This window comes from Carlito syrichta, unplaced genomic scaffold, assembly GCF_000164805.1.
Source record: "Carlito syrichta isolate Samal-C Ts95f unplaced genomic scaffold, Tarsius_syrichta-2.0.1 Scaffold145531, whole genome shotgun sequence".
NCBI lineage: Eukaryota > Metazoa > Chordata > Mammalia > Primates > Tarsiidae > Carlito > Carlito syrichta.
In genome coordinates this window covers 118,218-128,578 of record NW_007089627.1, presented here as the reverse complement: position 1 = coordinate 128,578, position 10,361 = coordinate 118,218, and the positions used below count along the sequence as shown (strand labels likewise).

Genomic DNA, 10,361 nt, shown 5'->3' with positions numbered 1-10,361 from the left:
CCCACGGGCTCAGGCAATCCACTCACCTCAGCCTCCCAAAGGCACAGGATTACAGCTGAGCCACCGAGCCCAGCTCTGGGGGAAATTTTTTAAAAAATTGTACTAAGGCATGTAATAATCAAGAGATTTTATTGTTATTGGATAATAGGGTCCTACTGGTTAACATTTTAGGCTACTGGGCACTGTAGCTCACGCCTGTAATCTCAGCACTTTGGGAGGCAGGTGGAGGTGAAAGGGTTTCCTGAGTCTGAGGATTCAAGACAGCCTGGGCAACTTGTCAGGACCTCATCTCTCAAATAAACAGAAAAATTAGTTGGGCATGGTAGCATGTTCCTGTAGTACCTACTCAAAAAACAAAAAGAAAGAATTTAGGCTCTGGAGTTGAACTGCTTAAGTTTGAATCCTGGCTCTACCACTTACTAAATAACTATGTAACCATAAGCATATAGTAAAATAGCGGTCATAATAGGTATTATTAGCTAGGACTACAGGTGCATCCCACCATGTCCTGCTAATTTTTGATATTTGTAGAGACAAGGTCTCATTATATTGCACAGGCTTGTCTTAAACTCACGTCCTGAAGCGATCCTCCCACCTTGGCCTCCCAAAGTCCTGGGATTACAGTTGAGAGCAGTTGTGCCTAACCATTCATAAGTAAATATTAAAAGTCTTTTAGGAGTTGAATAGCAAGTTACATTAGAAATTTTTAAGAATATACTTAGATTGTAGTTTTCAGTACAGATTAAATAAAAGATTTGTGTTTCCCACCTAATCTTCATATCTTGGTTTTAAAGTGTCCAAGTCAACTTTGAATGATAGTCTATCTGGTAACAAACTGATAATAGTCAGATTGTCTCCATAAGTCTTTTTTAAAGAAATTAAGATGAGACCTGGTACAGTGGCTCATGCCTGTACTCTCAGCACTTTGGGAGGCAGATGTGAGAGGGTTACCTGAGCCCAGGGGTTTCGAGACCAGCCTGGGCAACATGGCGAGACCTCATCTCTACAGTAAATCGAAAAATTAGCCGGGTGTGGCGGTGTGTGCCTATAGTTCCAGCTACTTGGAAGGTTGGGGCTTAATGATCACCTGAGCCCAGCAGGTCAAGGCTGCGGTGGCTGTGAGCATGCCACTGCACTCTAACATGGACGACAGAGTCAGACTCCCACTCAAAAAAAAAAAAAAAAAGAAATTAAAATGTAGTTGTCTCAGTTCCTAGTAGCTCTATAAACATGAAGAACTAATTATACTCTTTTCAGTGAGCTTTAGCTTCTGTGAGTATTTAGAAGCATGAGGTTCAAGTTCTGAGGGAAGCAGTCTTTATTTATTTATTTTTGAGTTGGAATCTTACTCTGTCTGTCACCCAGACTGGAGTGCAGTGGCATGCTCACAGCCACCATAACCTCAACTTGCTTGGCTCAGGCAATCCTTGCGCCTCAGCCTTTCGAGTAGCTGGAACTGTAGGCATGCGCCACCTTGCCCGCCTAATATTTGACTTATTGTAAAGATGAGGTCTCACCAAGTTGCCCAGGCTGGTCTTGAACCTGTGGGCTCAGGCAATCTTCTCACCTGGGCCTCCCAAATGGCTGGGATTTTAGGTGTGAGCCACCTGGAAGCAGTCTTAAAGTTGAGTAGTAACTTACACATCATTGAATTGAGCCTATAGTCCTTTGGTATCCTTGAGCAGGGTCATTGTTCATCATTATTTGAATTATTCTAGTTAATTTATTCAGCATACTCTTTATTGAACACCTACTCTTTGCCAGTTGGGTCCTGTTTTAGGAATTCAGGAGGGAAGATTGCCTTCTGACAGAAGGGCTCACCAACCCATTTTCAAGATGTGGCTCTAAGAAAATGTTAACATGTATATCTTCCTGGAGTAAATGGAGGAAATGCTCTTAGTTCAAGTATTTCTGGGTATCTTCTGGGCACCAAAATATATCTCAGCACACTTGTGACTCTCTTGTGGTATACCGGATAGGCATATTAAACACAAAACTGTTTTCCTTTCATGGGGGAAGATTTGGATGGTTTGTGAGATATTAAAGGCAAGGATATGAGTTTAGAGCTGAGATGGAGGCATTTTAATTCTAGCTCAGTTCTGGATCTGTTATTTCTGGAGAAGAAATGTAGCCAGGGCCTCTGCATTCCAAGGGGCTTCATTGATATTGTATTCTGTATTGGTGGTATCCCTTAGAGTTGCATGGTGCCCTGTTCTGGGTGTCGCCTGCCTTGTATGTCTTGGGGAAAATCAGGTTTGTTGTATTGGCTTAACTAGTGTCTAGCCTACATATCTCAAGATTTTTTTATTAGCTCGACACAGTGGCTCATGCCTCTAAGCACTTTGGGAGACTGAGGCAAGAGGGTGCCTGAGTCCAGGGTTTCAAGACCAGCCTGGGCAACTTGGTGAGACCTCATCTCTACAGTAAATAACAAAATTAGGCCGGGCTCGGTGGCTCAGCCTGTAATCCCAGCTCTTTGGGAGACCGAGGTGAGTGGATTGCCTGAGCCCGCAGGTTCGAGACCCGCCTGGGCAACTTGACAAGACCTCATCTCTACAATAAATCAAAAATTAGCCGGGCGTGGTAGCGCACGCCTGTAGTTCCAGCTACTCGGAACGCTGAGGCGGAAGGATCGCCAGAGCCCAGCAGGTTGAGGCTGCAGCCTGGGCGACAGATTGTGACTCTGACTCAAAAAAAAATAAAAGATTTATTTCATTAGAGCCATTATGATTTTTTTTCTAAAGCCATTATTGTAAATCAGCTAATAGAAATGTCTGTGTTGTTTGGAAAAGGATGTAGATGACCACCGCCCCCAATGTGCTAGGATCACCTGGAGAAGGGATTATAGTCTCTCTACGTTGTCAAAAATTATTTTTGTAATTTTTTTTAGATTAGAAAAAATAGTTTATTTAAAAGTAAGTGAGAGAGAGAGAAGATTAATCTCCCCAAGGTGGAGGAGGGGACCAAAGCCAGGAAGCATGGTGACAACCATAGCTTAAAGAGTACATGGCCACACCAGTCTAGCAAGGCAACAGTCTGTAATTTTTTAAGTCTGTTTTTGTTTCTTTCATGTTTTGATCCAAGGACTAGAATAACTTTAGTATAACTCAATATATCATTTCCTTGGGATTTTTTTTTTCCAGTCTGAGTCTCACTCTGTCACCCAGACTGGAGTGCAGTGGCATGCTCACAGCCACCACAGCCTTGACCTGCTGGACTTAGGTGATCATTCCACCTCAGCCTTATCTGTAGCCAGAACTATAGGCACGTGCAACTAAGCCCAGCTAATTTTTAAATTTATTGTAGAGACTAAATTTCGCCAGGTTGCCCAGACTGGTCTTGAACCCTGGACTCAGGCAGTCCTTTCACCTCAGCCTCCCAAAGTGCTGGGATTACAGGTGTGGGCCACTGTGCCCGGCCAGTTTTTTTTTTTTTAAATTAAATATTTTAGTGTTTAGTTATTTAAAAATCCAACCAGGATTAATTTTATTTTCAGAGTACAGATAGCCTAGTTATATAAAACAATTATAAGTTGAGAACTACTAATATATAAGGAGCTATGCTATGGACAATTAAGACAAAATAATTTGGTTGTACTTATTTTGTAATTCCTAGCTTAGAATGTTTTCAACCTGAAATATTTAGTCATTAATTTCTCAGAAGAGTAATAAGAAGATGATACACTGTCGCAAAAAGTTTTGATTCTTATTGATGCCCTATATTTTGTCTGTCTAAAGTGTCAACCCAAGAAAAAGTCTACGCCACTGAAGTATGAAGTTGGAGATCTCATCTGGGCAAAATTCAAGAGACGTCCGTGGTGGCCCTGCAGGATTTGTTCTGATCCGTTGATTAACACCCACTCAAAAATGAAAGGTAATAATGACAGATGACTGTTCATGATAAAATACAGTATGAAATAATGAACTTGCCATTGCCTTTAGTACCTTTAGTATAACTCAGTTTTTGTTGCTTTTAGTAATAATCTATTTTTTCGTTTGAGCATTTTCTGAATGATCTGTCATTACCATTAACATATTTTATATTTTTGGATTTTTACGTTTGTTTTACTTTATGATTTAAAAATTTTCAGTTATTCTGTCTGTAAATGCCAGGAAATTGTTAGACCATTTTGCTAAAGTTTACATTGTCCAGGATCACCTTTCAGTATATTTATGTTTCTGCTTTAATCTTCAGGTTTATATCATTTTTGATAAGTTGACAGCCTAATCAATTAGAAATATTGTAATTATAAATATAATTGTTTTGAGTTTTAAATTTTTGATTTGGGATATTTCCACTGTTATTTCTTTTTCTTTTTTTCTTTTTTTTTGAGTTGCAGTCTCACTCTGTCGCCCAGGGTGAAGTGCAGTGACACACTCATGGCTAACCGCAGCCTTGACATACTGGGCTCAGGCGATCATTCTGCCTTAGCCTTCCAGGTAACTGGAACTTCATGTGTGCACTAGCACACCCAGCTAATTTTTTGATTTAGTGTAGAGACTAGGTCTCACAAAATTGCCCAGGCTGGTCTCAAACCTCTAAGAATTCCTAAACTCAGGCAGTCCTCTTGCTTCGGCCTCCCAGAAGTGCTGGGATTACAGTCTTATGCCAATTTACCCAGCCTGTTATTTTTATTTATTTATTTATTTACTTACTTTTTCAGTTGGAGTCTCTCTTCTGAGATTCAAATGCAAAAAACATATAAGAAATAAAAATACTGGGATTACAGGCTAGGCTTGGTTGGCTCAGCCTGTAATCCCAGTATTTTTATTTTTTATATTTTTTGTATTTGAATTTCAGGGACGTACCTTTAAGTTACTGTAAAGGTAGGTGCTGACACTTTATCTTCAGGTCTCTTTTTTCTGTTAAGATGGTGGTGTTTTTATTGTAATTTATTTATTTATATATATTGTTTGAGTCCGAGCCTCACTATTTCGCCCAGGCTGGAGTGCAGTGGCATACTACAGCCACTGCAGTCTTGACCTGCTGGCCTCTGGTGATCCTTCCTTCTCAACCTTCCGAGCAGCTGGATCTATAGGTATGCATCACCATGCCTGGGTACTGTTTTGATTTATTGTAGAGACAAGATCTCGTCATGTTGCCCAGGCTGGTCTGAAACCTTTGGGCTCAGGCAGTCCTTTCACCTCTGCCTCCCAGAGTGTTGGGATTACAGGCACCCAGTGATCTTATTGTAATTTCAAAGAGAAAGGGTCTCCCTCTGTTTCCAGGCTGGAGTGCAGTGGAGTTCATCTTCTGGGCTTAAATGATCTTCCCATCTCAGCCTCCCAAGTATCTGGGAATATAGGTGTGAGCCATTTTGTCTGGCTATTGTCATCTTAATATATGTATTTTCATTTTTTGTTTTGTTTCGTTTTTTTGAATTGGAGTCTCATTCTGTCGCCCAGGCTGTGAGTGCAGTGGCATGCTCACAGATACCGCGGCCTTGACATGCTGAGCTCAGGTGATCCTTCCACCTCAGCCTTCTGAGTAGCTGGAACTACAGGCACGTATCACCATGCCTGGGTAATTTTTTGATTTATTGTAGAGATGAGGTCTCACCAAGTTGCTCAGACTCGTCTTGAACCTGTGGGCTCAGGCAGTCCTCTCACCTTGGCCTCCTAAAGTGCTGGATTTACAGACTTGAGCCACTCTGCCTGGCCTGTATTTTCATTTTTTAATTGTTCATATATTAATGAGATTCAAAAAAATCAACTCTCTCTCTTGCTGTGATCTGCCATATTATTCACCCCTTTGTTCAGTGGGTAACTAATTGGTATTAATGTATTTTTCTAGAGCTTCTTTATAGATAACCAAACAGAAATTGTCAAGTGCCACTCCCCTTTTATTTTGTTGTTTGTTTGTTTGATATGGAGTCTCACTCTTGTCACCCAGGCTGGAGTGCAGTGGCACACTCATGGCCACTGAAGCCTCGACTTGCTGGACTCAGGCGATCCTTCCACCTCAGCCTTCCAAGTAGCTGGAACTATAGACATACACCACCATACCCGGTCAGTTTTTGTGATTTATTGTAGGGATGAGGTCTCACCAAGTTGCCCAGGCTGGTCTCAGACAATCATCTCACCACGGCTGCCCAAAGTGTTGTGATTATAGGCTGAGCCACCACAGCTGGCCTATTTCATTGCTAGTATTATTATTATTTTTGAGTAAGAGTCTCACTCTGTCACCCAGGCTGGAGTACAGTGGCATGATCACAACTTACTGAGCTCTGAACTCCTAGGTTTAGGTGATTCTCCCCCCTTATCCTCCTCAGTAGCTGGGACTGTAGGCGTGTGCCACCACACCTGGCTAATTTTTAAATTTTCTGAAGAGACTGGTTCAATATGTTGGTCTTGGCTGGTCTTGAACTTCTGGGCTCAAGTGATTACAGGTCTCCCAAAATGCTAGGTTTACAGGCATGAGCCGCTGCACCCAGCCTCTTTTTTTATTTTAGCATTACAGTATCATATTTTGTACTGGGTCCTATGTCTCAAGCCTGTAATCCCAGCACTTTGGGAGGCCAAGGCGAGAGGATTACCTTGAGTCCAGGGGTTTGAGATCAGCCTGGGCAACTTGATGGGACCTCATATCTACAATAAGTCAAAAAATTAGCGAGGCATAGTGGCGCATGCCTGTAGTTCAGCTACTTGGAAGGCTGAGGCAGAAGAATCATCTGAGCCAAGCAGGTCAAGGCTGTGGTGGCCATGAGTGTGCCACTGCACTCCAGCATAGGTGACAAAGTGAGACTCCAACTCAAAAAAATAAAAGTATCATATTTTATGTGTATTTTATTGTTTGGTTTTTCTACTTCCTGATTTTTTTCATGTTTTCTTGTAGAATGATTTCCACAAAGTGGAATTGCTTGATTTGATTTTATACTTTGAATATCTGAACTCTCATAAGACCTGTATAAGTTTATTGGCTTTGTTTTTGAGTTGGAATCTTACTCTGTTGCCTAGGCTGGAGCGCAGTGGCATGCTCATGGTTTACCCAGTCTAAACTTCCTGGGCTCAGACAATCCTTCCACCTCAGCTTCCCTAGTAGCTGAGACTACAGGTATATCCCACTATGTCTAATTTTTAAAATTGTAGAGATGAAGTCTCACTACGTTGCCCAGGCTGTTCTCAAACTCATGGGTCCAAGTATTCCTACTCATGAACCTCCCAAAGTGCTGGGATTACAAGCGTGAGCCACCATATCCAGCCAAGTTTATTGTTTCAAAAGATGGTTACCTCATCCCTTGTGGCCTTCCTGGATAGTTAAATTCTACTAATACAAAATTCCTTCAGGCTGGGGTCGGTGCAGGTTTGAGACCAGCCTGGGCAACTTTGCGAGACCTCGTCTCTACAATAAATAAAAAAAATTAGTTGGCCATGGTAGTATGCGCCTGTAGTTCTGGCTACTTGGAAGGCTGAGGCAGAAGGATCCCTGGAGCCCAGCAGGTCGACGACGCTGGGGTGGCCGTGAGCGTGCCACTGCACTCCAACCTGGGCAACAAAGTGAGACTCCAACTCAAAAAAATAAAAAAATTAACCAGGTGTGGTGTTGGGTGCCTATAGTTCCAGCTGCTTGGAAGGCTGAGGTGGAAGGATCACTGAGCCCAGCAGGTCGAGTCTGTGGTGGCCGTGAACATGCCACTGCACTCAAGCCTGGGCGACAGGTAAGAGACTCCAACTCAAAAAAAAAAAAAGAAAGAAAGAGAAAATTACCTGTAGCCTCTCTGTTCCTGTGATGTTGCTGATTTCTTATTCGTTTAAGTTTTTCTTACACACACTAATTGAGTCCATGCCATCTAGGTTGAGGAATATTCTAGGTTCTGGGATTCAGTGATTGGTAAAACATGAGTCTTCTTGGCTGTCTTAGAAATTGGAGTCTAGTGCAAGAAGAAAGACACTAGCAAATAAGCAAACAGATAGTTACTTAACTGAGAAATATGTCCCGGAAAAAATTGTAACATGCATTCAGTGATGTACAGGAGTAACGAATCTGTACTTTTGGTGTGGAGTTGTTCTTGGGCAGTTTCGCCAGCAAAGTTATCTTTGATCTGAGACTGGACTGGGTGAGTTAGGATAAATAGGGCAAAGAGAAAAAGATGGTTCCAGGAACAGAAAATAGTCTGTCCTCTGGTCCTGAAAGATCTGCAGCCCATGGAGTAGTGGAGGGAGATCATAGGCCGCATTGTCTGGTACCTAGTCGACTTTGTTGAAAACTTTGTATTTTATCCTGAGAACAACGGGATGTCATTCAAGGGCCATGAACACAGGGTTCCATTTTCTGATCTGTGCTTTTTAAACCTTTGCTCTTGCTGCAGTGTGGAAAATAGATTGGAGGGAGCACAGGTGAATAAGAGGCAGCAATTTAAAGGAGCCACTGCAGTGATTGTGCTGTGATGACGCTACGTAGAACTGTGAATGGAAAATAATGTACGGTTTAGCAGATAAAATATATCAGGCTTAGTAATGGACTAGATAATGGGGCGTGAATTCCCTAGGTTTCTGGCTTTCAGTTTTCGGTGTCAGGATAGCTCCTACGTTTTTAGCACCATCATTGGATGAATATTGTTGCTGTTTATTGAGAGAACACAGGAACACATGTAACTTAGAAGTGCCATCTGCTTGTTCCTATTAGTTGGAGCTGTGGGCAAGACATGGATGAGATGGCCTTGGGACAGAATATACTGTGAGAAAAACCTGCTTTGAGGAAGCCTTCATTTGAGGTCTATTTGGAAGATGCTGAGCTTGCAAAAGCGATGAAAAAGAATCAGATGAAAGAGGAAAATGAGGTGTCTAGTGACTAGAGTGCACACGTATTCACAGGTGATATGTTCCAAGACCCTTGAGTGAAGACATATCTGTGCTAAAGTTTTACTTGTAAATTCGACAAATAGGAGATTAGTAACAATAACTAATAATGAAATGCAGCAATTATAATAATAGACCTATAATTAAAAGTTATGTGAATTTGGTCCCCCAGATATCTCATTTGAACTGTGTAACATATGACTGAAACTTTGGAAAGTGAAAATACAGGCACTACTATATTTTAAAAAGGAAGATTGTGGTCACTTTAATTGAGTGTCATCTAGCAATCAAATAAAATGCTCTTTGCGGATCACTGGTACCCGGTTTTGGTAGTTTGGTTGTGATAGAAGATGAATTGGACAGATTTGAAGAAATGGAGTCAGAGACAGAGAAGGCAGATGCTGCAGCTAGAGGTAGATATGGGCACCAGAAGGGTTATCTTTTATTTTTGAAGCACAGTCTCACTTTGTAGTCCAGGCTGGAATGCAGTGGTAATAGCTCACCAGAGCCTCCAACTCCTGGGCTCAGGTGATCCTTCCACCTCAGCCTCCCTAGTAGCTGGTACTATAGGTGCATGCCACTAATTTTTAAGTGTGTGTGTGTGTGTGTGTGTGTTGAGACGAGGTCTTGCGTTGCTGCAATTCTTGAACTTCTGGACTCAAGTAAATCTTCTGCCTTGGCCTCCCAGAGTACTGGGATTATAGATGAGAGCCACCCTGCCCAGTCTCGGAAGGATTTTTTTTTTTTTTTGAGTTGGAGTCTCACTCTGTCGCCCAGACTGGAGTGCAGTGGCTGCTCCCGGCCACCGCAGCCTCGACCTGCTGGGCTCCGGCGATCCTTCCGCCTCAGCCTTCCGAGTAGCCGGAATTACAGGCATGCGCTACCACGCCCGGCTGATTTTTTGATTTATTGTAGAGATGAGGTCTCGCTGCCCAGGCGGGTCTCGAACCTGCGGGCTCAGGCAATCCACTCACCTCAGCCTCCCAAAGGCACGGGATAACAGGCTGAGCCACCGAGCCCAGCTTCGGAAGGATTTTTAATAATGAGAATTATCATGTAGTTAGGGTTGTGGAGATAGGCTGAAGAAGGAAATAATAAGGGATCGGAGATGGGATCATAACACATATGATCTGAAAAGAACAAGGTTGGAGGGGATTTATATTGCAGTGAGGATTTGGCCTTGTTGGAAGGAAGAACACCCTCTAGCATTAACATTAGTGGTGAGGGAGATGCTAATGATGGTAGGTTTGATATGGGTTTGTTGATACTTGAAGAAAAAGTCAGCCTAGGTTCCCGGCTAACAACATTTGGCTATACAATACCAGCTGCATCACCACGGTGTTTCTGCTTGCTTTCTGGATATCCTGGACTTGGAAGAGATGTTGTACTCTATACAGTACTATACAGTAAAGTACACAAAACCCTACCCACTTGTAGAGGATGCATGCATATGACTGTGTATGTCAGGCATGTGAACTCACGTGATGACATAAAATTGCACGTTCCTTTGGGAGGCTGAGGTGAGTGGAATGCCTGAGCCTGCGGGTTCGAGACCCGCCTGGG

The 10,361-nt window shown here is 42.5% G+C and overlaps 1 protein-coding gene across 2 annotated transcripts in view; it reads left to right on the top strand.

The window, feature by feature from the left end:
- The window catches only part of NSD1 (nuclear receptor binding SET domain protein 1), a 136,857-nt gene that overhangs the window by 17,317 nt on the left and 109,179 nt on the right, over positions 1-10,361 (top strand). For both annotated transcript variants that reach the window (XR_503746.2, XM_008050430.2), the window contains exon 2: positions 3,738-3,873. Coding sequence is in view for 1 of the 2 variants with exons in the window: in XM_008050430.2 (XP_008048621.1) it covers positions 3,867-3,873 (7 nt within the window). In the remaining variant the exon portion in view is untranslated. The remainder of the gene's footprint in view (positions 1-3,737; positions 3,874-10,361) is intronic.